The sequence below is a fragment of the Carlito syrichta genome, unplaced genomic scaffold, assembly GCF_000164805.1.
Source record: "Carlito syrichta isolate Samal-C Ts95f unplaced genomic scaffold, Tarsius_syrichta-2.0.1 Scaffold148020, whole genome shotgun sequence".
Classification (NCBI taxonomy): domain Eukaryota; kingdom Metazoa; phylum Chordata; class Mammalia; order Primates; family Tarsiidae; genus Carlito; species Carlito syrichta.
In genome coordinates, this window is record NW_007092116.1 from 651,767 (window position 1) to 668,056 (window position 16,290).

General features: G+C 61.0%; 1 protein-coding gene across 1 annotated transcript in view; it reads left to right on the plus strand.

Annotated features, from left to right (window-relative positions):
- The window catches only part of BAHCC1 (BAH domain and coiled-coil containing 1), a 116,833-nt gene that overhangs the window by 98,850 nt on the left and 1,693 nt on the right, over positions 1–16,290 (plus strand). The window contains exons 11-27 of the mRNA XM_021708789.1: positions 1–218; positions 1,038–1,883; positions 5,862–6,064; positions 6,194–6,330; positions 6,981–7,109; positions 9,679–9,802; positions 10,620–10,912; positions 11,754–11,932; positions 12,023–12,324; positions 12,518–12,625; positions 12,704–12,881; positions 13,008–13,122; positions 13,223–13,298; positions 13,446–13,554; positions 13,999–14,118; positions 14,256–14,429; positions 14,586–15,763. Of these exons, the coding sequence (XP_021564464.1) occupies positions 1–218; positions 1,038–1,883; positions 5,862–6,064; positions 6,194–6,330; positions 6,981–7,109; positions 9,679–9,802; positions 10,620–10,912; positions 11,754–11,932; positions 12,023–12,324; positions 12,518–12,625; positions 12,704–12,881; positions 13,008–13,122; positions 13,223–13,298; positions 13,446–13,554; positions 13,999–14,118; positions 14,256–14,429; positions 14,586–15,763 (4,489 nt within the window). The remainder of the gene's footprint in view (positions 219–1,037; positions 1,884–5,861; positions 6,065–6,193; positions 6,331–6,980; positions 7,110–9,678; positions 9,803–10,619; positions 10,913–11,753; positions 11,933–12,022; positions 12,325–12,517; positions 12,626–12,703; positions 12,882–13,007; positions 13,123–13,222; positions 13,299–13,445; positions 13,555–13,998; positions 14,119–14,255; positions 14,430–14,585; positions 15,764–16,290) is intronic.

Consider the following 16,290-nt stretch of genomic DNA (forward strand, 5'->3'; position numbering starts at 1 on the left):
GCCCGCCACAGGCCCTGCCAAGCTGCCGCCCTGCTGCCACCCGGCCACCCCAAAGGCCTCTGCCAGGTGCCCCACACCACCGCCGCGGCCCAGCGCCCCGTGCACTTTATCCGTCCGCCCCGCCGGCAGCCCCGGGCCTGGCTCCAAGGTGCCCAGCACCGAGGACAAAAGTGGGGAGGGCCGGCGGCCCGGGCCCGACGTCACCACGTTGGGACCAGGTGAGTAAAGGGGACCCTGCCTGGCCCTCTCTCCACTTCAGGCCCTTTCACCCCAACCTGGGTGGACAGAGCCGAATCAGGGCTCCTGGCTTGGTATCTGCAGGGGGTGCCTACACCTACCCTGCACCTGTCAGAGCCCAGGTCCTTGTGGCCTTCTTCCTCCTTACTCTTTGCTTCTTCCAGTCTTCCAGATGGCCCCTGGAAGAGGCACATGGCTCTTCTAGTAGATAGGGCAGGATGAACATCGGACCCGCACCAGCCAATTTGATTCTTTTTGAATTAGGCTGAGGGTTTACGCTGGAAGCCCATGTGGCGAACATAAAATCCGTCCTAGTTTCACAATAAGGAGACTGAGCCAACAGAGGTGTTTTTTTTTTAAGTTTCTTTTTTTCCCTTCATTGTTTTTTTTTTTTTTTTTTAATTGCAGTTAATGGGGCATAATGCCTCTGACACGCTGCCGGCTCATTCTGGTTCAAGGAAAACCCTTGATTTAAGCATCATGTTTAAAAAATCCCCCCTTTTCTGGTTAGCCACACCACACTATGCCAGAGATGGTTCCTGAGGACCCACCCTCCAGACTGCAGCAGGGGAGGGGGCTGGAGGCTGCCCTGGTATGATATGAGGGCCTGGCCTCAGGCTGCCCCTTAATTAACACACTTCCCTCCCCACCCCCACACATACCCAGAGTCCTGCAGGCCTGGAGGGAACCCTCCCAGGCTTTGGGTCTGAGAGTTGGAAGCCACAGTCTTCCACCCCTTGACAGGACCATACTCCTCCTCATCACTTCCCAATCTCTCCTGACCTGTCCCCTCTTTACAGACCTGCCTCCTGGATACCTGCGCCCCACGGCTGGCATGGGCTTCTCCTCCCTGCCCTCAGACGTGCACTCTTCTGACCTCGAGGACCCTGAAACTATGCAAACTGCCGCCCCAGGGGCCCAGCCTGAGCCTACAAGGACGTTCCTGCCTGGGGAGCCGCCCCACTGCAGCCCCAGGAGCCTGGAGGAGCCTGGGCTACTCTCAGGGGCCAGGGAGGCTACCCAGAACCTTGCTTCCATCCCCCACCCCGCCGAGCGGGGACCCCAGGGGAAGGCAGTGGACCCCAGCCCACTTGAGGGGCTACAAGAACTGCAATGCGGGGCCCTCCTCGAGGGAGGGGGCCCTGAGGCCACTGGCCAGGCTCATTCTACTCAGGGAGAGGCGCAAGAGGAGAGGAAGAGGGAGGAGAGGAGGGAGGAGGGGAGGGAGGAGGGAGAGCTCCGGCCCCAGTCGGGGGCCTCCCCCCAAGCTTCGGAGCAGCGAACAGCAAGTCCAGGCATTCTGGACAAGGATGAGGAGGGGGCACGGCCAGCCCCTGAGGAGGCTGAGTTGGAGGAAGACGAGCTAGAGGAGGACAGCATGGAGGACTCAGAGGAGGACTTCGGGGAGGCTCCTGGCAATAGTTGCCCACCCAGGGCACTGCTGGGCCTAGACGCCTTGGTGGCTGCCACCGTCAACCTGGGGGACCTGCCCGGCAGTAGCCCACCAGACCCTCCACCTCCGGCGACCTCTGGGCCCCCCAGCACAGCACCCCCGCCACATAGCTCAGGGATTCATGGGATTGCTCTGCTCAGTGAGCTGGCTGACCTGGAAGTCCAGCGGCGGAGGAGTGAGCGTACCATGCCAGGTAAGCCCATAAGCCCCGCCACCACCGCCCCCAGAGCTCTGGGAGCTGGATGTGCAGGCCCGGTCGTAGGTCAGCCAGACAAATGGCAGCCCCAGGCTTGGCTTGGTTGTCCCCACAGTGTGGCAGGTCCCAGGGAGTGTCCCCTCCACCCATCAGCCCTCACCCATGGAAATCAGCACAGGTGTTCCAATGCCGCACCCATCCCCAGTACTGTCAGCAACCCATCCTGGGCCGGGCCCTCAGGGCCAGGACTGCACCTCAGTGGTGGTTTCAGATGAAGGGCCTCCAGAGCAGCACCTCTCGTTGCTGGGAATTAGGGAGGAGCAGTGGCTGTCCTTCCTGTTTCATATGTGGGCATGTCACAGCCACAGGAGTGAGTTCCCTCGTCCAGAAAGGGAGGAGAGGCTGCCTCCTCCTCTTCTGACCTCTATCTCCTCGGGTCCTGTGGCTGGTAGCCCTGGGCCTTCAGGGTCTCACTCTCCCCTCAGACCGAGGGAGATGGCACAAGGCTGTGACCAGATGGCCCCAGCCTCAGGACTCCCATGTGTCCCACCGGAGCTGGGACTACAGGGGCTCCTGCTCCAGGACTGGCCTGTGAGACCTGGAGCTCCAGAGCTCCCCACACACCCAAAGGCCCAAGGACAGCAGGACAACAGGGGGCGGGGCCAGAGTACCTCAGACACCTAGGGTCAGGTCTCTGCTTAGCTGGCCCCAGCCCCGCACCCAGCCCCAAGCAGACCCCGCTTGTAGTCCCCTGCTGTGCCAGATGCTCCCCTAGAAGCCCCTTTCTTCCCCCCAGAGGAATCTCCTGGGGTGAGGGGAACACCCCCAGCCAGGCATTGTGTCCCTTGGGTATTTTTAGAAGGAACCAGAGATGTTCTCAGGGCTGGTGCTTGTCTTTCTAATGTGTGACGCTCCCACCTCAGCAGTGCTGTGTGGAGATGAAGTGGATGTTCTTGTGGACACAGAGACCTCTGTGCCACTCCTATGCTAGGAGCTGCAGGGCCAGGCTGTTAGGTGAGGCCCACTGTGGGCCAACACCTGGGCAGGGTGGGTCTGCAGCCACTGAGAGCCACCAGCCCTTAGGGAGTATCCAAAGGTCCCTCCAGAGCCCATTTCCAGGTGGGATTGTTCTGGGGACGAAGCTGGAAGCTCCTACTGGGGTGGGCTCCAGTTGGACCCCAGAAAGGCCTCGTTTGGGCCCCCAGCTGTTTGTGCAAAAAGGAAGGCAGGGTGAGGCGGGAGCCCGTGAGGACAGGGACTCACTAGGGGAGGGTCCCTCTGACCCTACCACAGCAGTGTGAAAGGATGTCAGAAACCAAACTCGTGTGTGGACAGGGTGGCCAATCTGCATGTGTGAATGCCTCCTGGACTGAAGCCCATTCATTGACTCAAGTCTCACGTATAGACCACGTGTCCTGGGTGTTGTGGTCACGTGGCTTAGACCTGGGTGTTGTAACCGTTCTGGCAAGCTGCCATCGCCGCATCTCCAGCCCACCCTCCCCTCCTGGGGCCCAGAGCCCCCACCCTCCCCTTGTCCCAGTTAATTGGAAGGTCCTGTGTGGCCGCTTGGGTTGGATTGGAGCTGTTTCCTGCAAGTGCAGTGACCACTTTGGTTGAGATTGATGAGAGCATCTTCAACCTGTGCCAGGCAGCAGAATTTGCAGAGGGGGTAAGGTAGGGAAGAAAGTCCTGAGGATCAGGGGCCGGGGGGGCACAGAACCCAGGGGCCAACCCCCAAGGCCTGGCAGAGCCATCTGTGTGAGGCCAGTTGGGTCCATGCACCGTGGCTTGCAAGGGCAAGGGAGGAATAGATGGGCTTCTCGCCACCAACTGCAGGGATCCCTGGAAAACCGGCAGACCTGGGACTGTTCTCTGAAATGGGCTTCCCCGACTGCTGGTGGAAACAGCACCTCAGCTCAGAATGTGCACCAGCCCTTCTCCTCCCTCCCGTTCCCAGGAGACATGGGACTCAGCTGCCCATCTCCGGGGCTGAGAGTTTCCACTGGTGATCTGTGGTCTTGGCCTAGAACTTTCATCTAGAGGTTTCTGCATCCAGCATCTGCCCCTCTGCACACTTACTGACTTCTTAGCAGTGGCCTTGTGGGGTGAATATGCCCTTGGTCTTCTGGACTCCCCGATACTCTGGAAGAGGACCCATCAGTCATTGTAGGATGCCCCTGGGTCTGGACCTGCTGGGTTTCCTCCTGCGTAGGTCAGCTTGTATGTCTTTGGCAGGAATCTCATGGGAACAATGTCCTGTCCCTCCAATGGCATCCTATCAGCTATCAAAAGACGTTGATTTGTCCCATTATGGATGGGATCACTTTGGTCATCCCACACTCCCCACCCCACCTCTTCAAGGAACCCTGGTTCTGTTAAGTGGAAGGTAGTATTTAGAAGCCAAGCAACCAGGTGTGGTCGTGCACATCTGTGGTCCCAGCTACATGGGAGGCGGAGGCAGAAGGGTGGCCTGCACCCAGGAGGTCAAGGCTGTGGTGAGCCCTGATCATGCCACTGCACTCCAGCCTAGGCAACAGAGTAAGACTCTGACTAAATAAAAAGAAGAGTCTGGATGTTGGAGCACTTGTAGCTTGGGGCTATCATATTCCCAGGTGTTCTCAGAAGACAGCAGGGCCTCCACTCTGACCCCATAGGGACCCTCCTGGTTTACTTTCCTTCCTGGCTGTGACTGCCCCTCTGACAGCAAATTGGCCCATGTTGCCCTTCATGAATGTCCTCATGGGATTAGCCCCTATGTGCCCCATCCTCCATCTCTGTGGTCGCCCCCTGCTATGGTTGGCCTCCCTAACTCAGGCCATGAGTCTCTACCCCAGGCCTCTTTCCTGAATGGACATCACCCTCTGCTGGCTCAAGCTCTGGCCCCAAACTGGACCATCGCTTCCCCCATCCAGGCCTATGGTACCTCATGCCACTACCTGGGCTTTCGTTATTTCTGCTGGTCACTGTGAGTGTGACCTCCCACTCCAGCCACCTGGTCTGAGACCCCAGAGGACATGACCTTCCCCGTGTTCCCTCCCCTACCTGTGGTCAGCCCATACCCTCTCCTACCTACCTGAGGGCCAGACCCTTGGAAAGGGGCCAGGAGAAGGCCAGCACTGCCTTCAGACTTGGAGAGGGTGCAGGGGAGGCACAGGGACTTAATGCTGTGGGAGAAGTTGGAAGCACAATGGGTGCCCTCTCAGAAGGGCGCGTGAGGGGGGGTAGGCTGCACCTTAGATTAGGACCAGCCTCCATACCGCTGCCCTCCACACAAGGAATCCTCACCCCTCCTTCTATGCTGACCACCAGCCTGCCTGCATCATTCCTGCTTAGACGTCTGCACAGGTGGGTGGGTGGGCAGATGGGCTGATGGACAGGCGAATGGGCAGATGAAAGTTCCGAGCTGTCCATGTTGGGTGAGGCTCGGTGGCATGTCTGTGAATCTGAGAGCTGTCTGCCCACATGATCTTGAACTTGGTTCATGGTTGGAGCCTCAGTGTCCCGAGTCTGGGGCATCAATTCATGGCCGTCCCGAAGATTCTCTTGGCACTGCCTGTGTCTCTGAGCGACCCCGAGCACGTGTTGGTTCCTGGGACTCCCATTGAAGTCGGGCATCCCAGGTAGGTGCAGACACACAGGCCATTCTGTTAGAAGCTATAGCGAGCAACTTGCTTTTCCTTAAGTGGCTTGGGTGCTGTCTTGTTCTGTCACAGGGAGGACCCTGCTCCGAGGGATTGGGCCATCCCACCTGGCCCAACTCTATAGCCAAGGTGATTCTCCCCTACCTAAAGCCAAATGGGGTGCTGGATGCCAATCCTGGCGTCATCTTACTCTTCCCACGGGCTGACCCTTGTCCTTCGTCCTCATATCCTGGGGAGCTGGGCAGTTTCAGGAGGCCAGGGCTGATGTCAGGAGCCTCCTTGAGAGGCAGCGTGTGCCCACCCCTTCCGTGCTCACCTTCCCATCCTCCAGCAGAGGAGGAAGAGGACGTGCTGGCCTTCAACCTACAGCACCTGGCCACGCTGGCTGCAGCCTGGTCCCTGGTGGAGGCTGCCAGCCTAGACAGCTCTGCCGCCTCAGCACAGCCGCCTGCAGCCGACCCTTGCCGTGGCCCGAGACTCACCCCTCGCATGCAGATCCTGCGGCGCAAGGATACCTGGACCCCCAAGACCAAGCCTGTGAGTGAGGTTGCATTGCCCATGTTGCCCAGCATGTGACGGGGCAGGGGGCCCGAGAGCCAGGCTACCCTCAGGCCAGCCTCACCCTGCGCCCTGGCCCAGCTCATTCCCCTTGTGCCCTGCCCACAGGTGTGCCCCCTGAAGGCTGCCATAGACCGGCTGGACACGCAGGAGGTAGAGATGCGCATGCAGCTGGCAGAGCTACAGCGGCGCTACAAGGAGAAGCAGCGAGAGCTGGCCCGTCTACAGCGCCGGCATGACCATGAGTACGGCCCAGGGACAGGGTGGGAAGGGTAGGGAGGCCTGGGACTGCTACACCACACCCCTACTCCCTGAGGCCCCACTCCATGGTTCCAGCGCTGGGACAGATGTGGTGCAAACCAGACCCAGGCTTTGCCCACTTATCAGCCTGTGGGTGGAAAGCTGGGGTTCATCTGGGAGGCACCCAGAGGCCGTGGGACTTACGAGACCTGAGGAATAAGGTATTTGGTCAGCAGAGAAACCAAGAAGGGTTGGGAAAAGGGGTCCTATGGAGGAACCACCCATCAGAGGCTGGTGCAGTGGGGATGCCAGTCTACAGGGTGGTGTACTGAGGGGAGCAGTGGCAGAAGAGAAGCCAGGGAAAGCTGGGAGGCCAAGACAGCAGTTGGGGGCTGATTTGGGGAACCCTAAAGCTGCAGCAGGATTTTGGGTGCCCCCCCGACCAGCGTGTGTAGATGGTTGGAGGTGGGGGTGGCGGGGACCCTGGCCTGGCCTGGCCTTGTCCTCTGTCCACAGGGCCAGGCTCCCTAGGCCAAGTCATAGGAGCACCTGTTCCTGTGCCTGGGAGCCCCTTAAGAACAGTGCCCTCTGCTGGGCCCCGTCAGAGAGCCAGGGTGGACATGAGCCTCTGACAGTCCTCCCCTGCGGTCCCCAGGAGAGACGAGAGTTCACGGAGCCCTGCACGGCGGGGGCCTGGGCGGCCCAGGAAGCGCAAACACTCGAGCTCGCTGCCCAACCCACGCCCCGGGGGCCCACTTGCCAGGGGCGACGGCAAGAAAGTCAAGTGAGTCCTGGATGTGGGCACCAAGGGACACATGCGTAGGCTAGTCTTGCCCAAGGGCTCCCAAGGCCCCAGCAACAGGGTCTGGGCTCTCTCTGGCTCCCCCAGTGTCCTGGGCTGCTGTGCTCACTTCGCACCTTCTCAGAAGGCCCAGCCTTCCCCTCCTGGAGCTCTGGGCCAACACGTGTGACCGGAAGACAGAGCCCTGCTCAGGGCAGGCTGTGCCCAGCCAGTGGCCCTCAGCACCACCCTGGGCCCGTTTCCTCTCAGAAGCCACGACCCTAGAGCCCGGCCACACCAGCTTCACACACCTGGACATGGTGTCTCCCACCCGCACCCCACCCGGCCCCCCTCGAGCACGAGGCGGCGTTGCGTAAAAGCCTCTTTATCTGCACTGTATAAAGTCGTTGGTCACGCTGCGGCGCTGCTCACGGCTGCCGGCGCGATGTTATTATCCATTACCCGCCCGGCGCAGTCGTTGGCGCACTCCCGGGCCTGGTATAATTGTCCTTCTCGGCTACAAATTGCCTCTCCCGGCAGGCCCATTTGCATAAATCCTCCGAGCTCCTCCAAACACGATTGGCGCGCGCGTGTGCGCACTGCATCAATCCTGATGATTTGGTAATAATAGTTAAATCGGCACTAAATGGTTCCTTCAATTAAGACAGAGGCAAAAAATTAATCTCAGGGCTTTATGTCACAAAACATTAGCAAATGCAGAGAAGGTTACAGGGAGGGGGTCTGCTGGGCTGTGGGCAAAGGGGGATTCACCATATGGCTGCCCCCACCCCCAGAGTCGTCCCTCCGCCCTGCTCAGGTGTCATCCCTCCGGGTGTCCAGGGGTCTCCCTTTGAGAACGGGCCAGCACCATGGGGGCCGCTGGGCAGGGTAGGGCCCCTGGAAGCTGGACTCTGGCCAGGGCCACATCAGGGAGCCCTGCTGGGAGGTGGCGTGGCACCTGCAGCCTTCCCCTTCCCCCAGGGCTGATGGCGCTGCCCACACTGTGCCCAAGCCCACTCGGCACCGAACCCCCAGCCTGGAACCCATCCTCATGACTGCATTTTAGACACTTTCTCCTCTGACCCCAAGAAGCCAGCAGCCTCAGGACGAGGAGAGAAACTGAGTCAGGGCTCCCCCTTCCCAGGGCTCAGGCCTTGCTTCTCTTCCAGCTCCTGCCTGCTCATCCCGACTCTGGGCACTGTGGTAATAGCGGCACTTGGGCCCAGAGACAGGCCCCTTGCAAGGCAGGAAGTGGGAGGGCTCGGGCCAGGGAGCCAAGCATGGCTGCAGTACTTAACCTCGGCTTCCGGCCTATACCAGCCTCTTCTCTGGGCAGGAAGGTGAAAAGGGACATCCGGCCACACGAGGCCAGGGCCAGGCCAGGGCTCTCAGTCTCCATCTGTGGCTCATTTCCATAAACAGCTGGGGCTCCCTTTCCATGCTGCACAGGGTGGAAGTGGGCGAAAGGTGAGAGGTCAAGTCCCTAACCCAGTCTAGCCAAAGATGGGCAGATAAACTCCCAAGCCTCAGTTTCCCCATGAGAAGTGGGAAACTAAGTCATGCATGCATCGGGCAGTCACCCACATGACATGGGGAATAGGGTGTCCCCACAGGCAGAAAGCCTGGGATGTGGGGAGATCGGGCCGGATCCATTCTGGGATGTCCAGAGGCAGCTGCTGGGTCTGGCTACAACTGCCCCAGGTCCCAGCCTGGAGAGACAGACCTTTGGGGCATGGAAAATTGAGGCCTGGCCTCAGCAGCTTTCAAGACTCCAGGCAGGGGTGCAGACCTGAAGGAAAAACAAGGGATGAAGTGGTCTGAGTCAGACAGTGGGGTGTTCCTGGTGGTGGGAGGGAAAGACTGTGTTCTGGCCACTGCCCCCATCCCGCCTCAGTGGAACTCGGGGTGTCCATTCTCTTCTTGACAGCAGCAGAATCGCTGGGGTGGACCCTCTTCTCATGAACCTCCCCATGTCCTCTCTGTTCCTCACTGTGGTAGCATCTGGCCTCAGACACTGACCATGGGCCAGACCCAGACCTGTGTAATCCCTACCCCAGCTTTGCAGACAGGCACAAATATTGCTGCCCCATTTTCCAGGTGGAAAGGCTGAGGTCACGGCCCGATTCACACAAGGTCCCTTAGCTGCAGAGCCCAGGATTCTGAGCCCTGGGTCGCCCCTCAAGGCTCCCCTGCCTGATCTCTGGATCACTGTTGCTATGGCTGGACAGCATCCCAAGGGGTTCCCCCCCCAGCAGGCTGGAAGGATGGGGTTCAAGTAATAGAGGTGCCCCCACTTCCAGCACAGCTCAGTGGGGTACAGAACAGATTGGGGGTCCTCAGGATCGCTGAGGGACAGCAGTCAGTGGACAGAGGAGGGCCTGGCTGCAGGCAGAGAGGCAGGCTGGGGGGCAGGTGCATGAGAAGTCAATGCTGGCTCAGCCCCCAGTCGCAGCTAGCAACTCTGTCTGCCCCAGAGACAGGGTAGGGGCTATCAGAGGGAGACAAGGCTCAGGGCATCCACACAATACTACGTGCCTACCTCTGCCCTGCACCCACTGACCCCTGCTTCTAGGGCGGTGCGGACCAGCCTGAGTCTGCTGTGCGCTGAGCTGCGAGGAGGCAGTGGGGACGAACCCACAAAGAAGCGAAGCAAACTGGAAAAGAGCGTGTATGCGGGCCTGCAGGCCACCTCTGTGGTGAGTCCGAGGCCTCCCCCCATGGCTGTGTGGTTTTCTGATCTGGGGAGGCAGCAGGTGATAGACACTCCCCCACCCCTGTGCTTACACCCAGCGGGATTCCCATGGCTCAGATGAACAAGCCAAGGCTTGGTGAATTTCACTGACCAATAGCAGGGGGCGCAGCCCCGGAGCCTGCAGTTGTAACCAGGGCTGTCACTTCTCAGCACACCTGCGGGCAGGTCTAACTAGGTGGTCTCCCCCACCACTTGCTCCTTGATACCCCTTCCTCCTCAGCTCACCCCAGGGGAAGAAAGAAAATGCACAAGTAGCTTTCTGTCATAGAAAGACTTTTCTGGAGGGAGGACCCTGAACTCAGCTCAGCTGCTAGCGTCCCCTTCCTTCCTGCCACATAGGATGACACCTGCCCCTGCCCTTTCCAGAGTCCTGGGAGGGATGGCTAGAGGGGTCTGAGCACACTGTCACCTTGTCTGTCCTCCCAGATCAGGATGCTCTGCTTTTATCCCCTCCTTTAAAATGCAAACGGCCTGTCCCGATGACACCCACAGCCCCTTGGGCCCTTTGTCTCCCCTCCCTGCATTTGTAGGGTGGGCATTTGTGGGGGGCTGTGGAATCAGGTGGGACAGGCAGGAGCACAGGCTCCAGAGCGCAGGCCCCACGTCCTCAGACCGGACGTCCCCTCAGCTCCTTTTGAAGGAAAGTCCCAGGCGTTGGCATTTCTGCACTGGGCATCAGCGAAGGATGTCCAAAGGGCCAGAGGCCTGGGGCTCCGGACGGGGACCTCGGAGTGCAGCTCCTGTCCCTCCCCCATTCACAGGAGAAGGCGCGGTGCAGGAAGAGCGGCAGTCAGGGCAGCCTGGCGTCCTCTGTGGCCCACAAGGTGGCCCAGCTGAAACCCAAGGTCAAGAGCAAAGGGCTGCCTACAGGCCTCGGCCCCTTCCAGCGGAAGGAAGTCACCCCAGGGGGTCGCATCCGCAAGAAGCTGTCCCGAGCCAAGAGCACCAAGGTGTCCGGGGCCCCACGGCACCCACAGCCAGAGGGCCGTGGCAGCAGGGAGACGCCCAAGTTCCCAGCCCAGCCTGTGGTGGCCACATCCCATGAGACAGGCAAGTTGCTGGTATGAGCGACAACAGCCAGAACCCTCTGGTCACAGCCACTGGGGGGTCGGGGGAGAGGTTGGGCAGGGATATGGCCACCCCCAGAGTCTGGGCAGGGCTCATGGGGTGTGACGGGTTCAGGGAGGTCCACCCTCTGGGGCAGGCTGGGGAAGGTTAGGTCTCGTGGAAGGAGACGCACCATCCCTGAAGCAGAGCTCAGTGGCCTTCTGTGTGTCCCAGCCCCTTGTCAGGGGCCAGCGGGGAGGAAGGAGGCCCCTAGATGCATCCTGGAAAACTGGGTTAAAAATAGCCCTCCGGCCTGCTCCTGTCTCCATTCCTGTAGCATCCGGCCAGGCTGACCCTAAGGGGTTATCTGGCCCCCCAGCAAACATGTGTCCAGAAACAGGAGCCTAGAAAAATAGATGCTTCCTCCTTCCCACCAGCCCCTTCCCCCAGAGGTCTCAGCCGCCTGAGAAAGAACAAAAGGAGGCACTGCTACAGGCTGGGGGAAGAGGGTGGGGGCCTGTCTGGGCCAGGGGACAGCAGAAGAGGGGGAAGGAGATGCCCTGGGGAGGGAGTCCTAGCCCTGCCAGGTGGTACCCCATTGCCCGGAGTATAAGAAAGAAAAATACACATCCCCATCCCCATCCAAACACACACAGCCTGGAGGCCAGGATCCCGGGTTCCTGCCTCCTAAAAGCGGCCCCACAGAGTAGCCCAGAGGATGACAGTGATGGGCTCTACTCACAGTCCCCCAGATCCAACTGTGATGATGGTCAGCTCTCCTTGTGCCACCCCACCATGGCACCACTCCGCATCAAGTCATCTGGGTCCTCTGGCTCTCTCCCAGGCAGTGGCTATGACAGTGAAGACTGTGGGGGTCTCTTGGGGACAGAGGCACCACCCAGGGAGCCCGGCCTGGTGCTACACGCAGGGGCCAGCGTGGCTGTGCTGGGGCCCTCACCCTCCTCCGTGGTCAAGATGGAAGCCAACCAGAAGGCCAAGAAGAAGAAGGAGAGGCAGGGGCTGCTGGGTAAGCAGCAGGCAAGGGTAGGTGGGGTCATATGGCTGGCAGGGGCTTCAGCAGTCTGGCCCCCTGCGACGGCCCCCCTCCCTCCCACAGGGGCCTGCCGCCTGTCCAGCCCTGAGAGCGAGGTCAAGATCAAAAGGAGGAGAGTGAAGGCCAAAGTGGGCACCAAGCTGGAACGGACCCCAGGGCGGAGGCCTCCAGGTGCACCTGGCAAGAAGAAGGCCAAGGGCAAGGCCAAGGGCAGCCTGCGGGCAGAGCCAGGGGCCACCCCCAGCAGGGATGCCCTCTTCAGCCCTTCCCGGGCCTTCGCGTGCCGTGAGGAGGGCAGCAAGCTGGCCAGCGAGCGCCTCAAGAGAGCCACACGCAAGAGCTCCATGCTGCAGCCGGTGCTGCGGGTGAGGCCAGTGCTCTCCAGGGTCATGGCACTTGAGGGTCCTGGGCCCCAAGAGGGTGGGCACCAGCTGGGAGAGGCCTCTCAGACCCACCCCCACCCTTCTTCCTGCACACTGGCACCTGTGTCCCTAGTCCACCCTAGTCACGGGTACAGCCAGCCTCACCTTGGCCCCCTTCTCCGTCCCTCTGCCGCAGCGCAAGAACGGGGCCCTGTCCATCGCCCTGGCAGCCCGCAACGCCAAGGCCATCCTGGGGAAGGGACGGAAGCTAGGCAAGGTGAAGGGCAAGACCGTCGGCAAGCAGGTAGCACCCCCCCACCCTGGGAACGCGGCGGTGTCCAGCTCGCACCGCACCCCGCCTGACCCCTCCGGCCCCTCCCAGGGCAAGGGCCGAGCGGTGAGCCGCCTGCTGGAGAGCTTCACGGTGGAGGATGACTTCGAGTTTGATGACAACAGCAGCTTTTCCGAAGAGGAGGAGGAAGATGACGAGGAGGAGGAGGAGGAGGAAGAGGAGGAGGAGGCCAGAGGCCCCCTGAGCGCAGAGCAGAGCGCGGCCCTGGGTGAGCAGGCCCGAGGGGCGGAGCCCCTTGAGGGTGGGAGTGCTGGGAGTGGGCGGAGCCAGGGAGGGGCTGAGGGGGCGGGGGAGCAGGGGGGCAGGGCCAGCCACTGACATCCCGTTCCCCTAGCGCGCTCATGCACCATTCACAAGGAAGACCTGCAGGACGGGCTGCCTGTGCTCATTCCCAAGGAGGACAGCTTGCTGTACGCAGGCAGCGTCAGGACCCTGCAGCCCCCCGACATGTAAGGCCCAGTCATGGGCGGGAGTAGTGAGGGCTGTGACCTGAGGGACCTGACAAGTGGCCGACCCGTGGGGCCCTCTCACACTCCCTAATGCCTCCAGATACAGCATTGTCATCGAGGGCGAGAGGGGAAACCGACAGAGAATCTACTCGCTGGAGCAACTGCTACAGGAAGCGGTGAGGGGCCTGTGCTGCCCAGTGGGGGGTGGGGACACCTGACTGGTGTGCCCTGGGCCAAAGGAGGCCCCCAGGCTCAGGGCCCAGGCTCTTGGGCACCCCTCAGCCCAGCCCTGCTCACAGGCCACCTCTCCACTACCCTTGCAGGTTCTTGATGTGCGGCCACAATCCAGCCGGTACCTCCCACCTGGCACGCGGGTCTGTGCCTACTGGAGCCAGAAGTCCCGTTGTCTGTACCCAGGCAATGTAGTCCGGGGTAAGCCGCACCCAAGGCTGGGGTTAGGGCAGGTCCCCTCTGAAACCCACAGGCCCCCTCGGCCCCTCACAGCCGGGCTTCCCAGGATGAGGGGGGCAGAACCCTCTCTGCTTAGACAAAGCTAGATGGTAGAGTCAGCTCCCCAGTTGCAATGAAAAAATAAGGGGCACATGGGATGGGGAGGAGTGAGGGGTCTAGCTGTCCAGCCAAGTGGAGGCCTCGGTCCAGAGCTCCAGTCCTGGGGGTTGCTGGATCCATCGCCTGGGCACCAGCTCCCCTGGGGTGGAACCTCCTGGACCCATGACGGAGCATGGAAGTCTCCCTGGCAGGAAGGCTCAGGGTCCCTTGGGCAAGTGGGCAGGTGGGTGGGAATGTGTGGTGGTGAGATCTGGACCCCAGGTCGATCCGCTGGCCCAACTATATGCTCAAGCATGCTGTCTGCAGGTGCCTCAGGGGACGAGGACGAGGACCTGGACTCAGTGGTGGTGGAGTTTGACGATGGGGACACTGGCCACATCGCTGTCTCCAACGTCAGACTGCTGCCCCCGGATTTCAAGATTCAGTGTGAGCCCCAGGACCCTCTGGGAGGGGGCTCTCTTGCCTGGGCCTCTACCACATCCAGATGGGCTCCCAAGGAGGGGCAAGGGTGGCAGTCACCCCATGGGCATGGTGTTGAAGCTTTCTACCCACTTTGTTTGCAGGCACTGAGCCCTCTCCAGCCCTGCTGGTATCCAGCTGCCGGAGGACCAAGAAAGCGTCCAGTGAGGCCCCCCCACCCAGCGAAGCCACCGCCCCTAGCCTGTCCCCCAAAGCACAGGATGGCCCCGAAGCTTCAAAGACCCCCGGGAAGAAATCCATTAGCAAAGACAAAGCTGGTATTTGTGGGACAGCCAAGAACCCGGGTTGGGGGGAGGCACCCTCTGGTGGAAATGACAGGGGGACCCCCCCCAGGCAGGCAGGGTCCGGGAGGGGCAGATGGGGGCAGCTTCACAAGTCCAGTTGGGGCTGACTCTACCGGGCCTTCCCTCCAGGCAAAACTGAACTCCTGGCCTCAGGTGCCAAGTCCCTGACAGGAGCCTCCGACCACTTCCTGGCCCGCCGGGGCAGCCCCCTACTGAGCTGGTCCACGGTGGCACAGACCAAGCGGAAGGCCGTGGCCACAGCTGGCAAGAGCCCAGGGGTGCTGCAGAACCTCTTCCAGCTCAATGGCAGCACCAAGAAGCTGCGGGCCCGCGAGGCCCTGTTCCCCGTGCACAGTGTGGCCGCGCCTGTGTTCGGCAATGGCTTCCGTGCTGACTCCTTCAGCAGCCTGGCCAGCTCCTACGCTCCCTTTGTGGGTGGGGCTGGGCCGGGCCTGCCCGGGGGAGCCCACAAGCTGCTGCGCGCTAAGAAGGCTGAACGGGTGGAGGCCGAGAAGGGTGGGCGGCGGCGGGCGGGCAGCGAGTTCCTGGTCAAGCTGGACCACGAGGGCGTGACCTCCCCCAAGAACAAGAACTGCAAGGCGTTGCTCATGGGGGACAAGGACTTCAGCCCCAAGCTGGGACGACCCCTGCCCAGCCCCAGCTATGCACACCCCGCCCTGGTGGGCAAGGACAAGAAGGGGCGGGCGCCCGTCCACCCCCTGCCCATGGGACTGGCGCTGCGCAAGTATACGGGCCAGGCTGAGTTTGCGCTGCCCTGCGACAGTGACTGCCACAGCTCCTACTCAGACGAGGACGAGGATGCGCCGGGGCTGGCCACTGGTGTGCCCTCCCGCTTCCTCACCCGCCTGTCCGTGTCCTCATCCTCGTCTGGCTCATCCACCTCCTCCTCCTCGGGCTCTGTGTCCACCTCCAGCCTCTGCTCCTCGGACAATGAGGACTCGTCCTACAGCTCAGATGACGAGGACCCGGCCCTGCTGCTGCAGACCTGCCTCACTCACCCTGTGCCCACCCTGCTGGCCCAGCCCGAGGCTCTGCGCTCCAAGGGGGGCAGCCCCCATACGCATGCCCAGCGCTGTTTCCTCTCCAGGGCCGCCGTGGCCAGTACAGGTGCGGGCGCTGGCCCCAGCGGCAGCAAATCCAAGCTCAAGCGCAAGGAGGCCCTGAGCTTCTCCAAAGCCAAAGAGCTTTCCCGGAGGCAGCGGCTGCCCTCCGTGGAAAACCGGCCAAAGATCTCAGCCTTCCTGCCTGCCCGACAGCTCTGGAAATGGTCAGGGAACCCCACGCAGGTAGGTGGGTGCATCTCCCAGAGGCAGAGGGAGGGGCTCCCAGTTCCCAAGGACACCAGGCCTGGCTGCACTCCTCCGCTCCCTATCCCTCTCCTTTCTTCCTTTTTCTATTCAATCGCAAGTAAAAAATTTGGAAAACTCAAGGGAAGAACAAAACCCACCTGTGACCTCACAAGGCAGATTACCAACATGACTGTTTGCCCAACCCTTGCCTTTGCCTTTGCCTTTGCCTGTGCAATCACAGTCATGATTTAACACCAGGCACATGCCCCGTACTTCACTTTGCACGTGGCTGTTTCATGTGGCCATGTTGTTTGAGCATCTTTCCGTGTTGTTAAGTGAGATTGCCAGCTGGGAGGTCTGCAGAACATGCTGGGGTGTAGACATAGTCTTTGCACCAGGGCTCTGCTCTGTAGGATGTGTGGTCACTCATGGGTTTTCTGGTCCTTGTAAATGACACTGTAGTGAACATCTCACACACTTCCCTGCCCCAGAACCAGTGTTTTGTTTTTTTTTTTTTTTTTTTT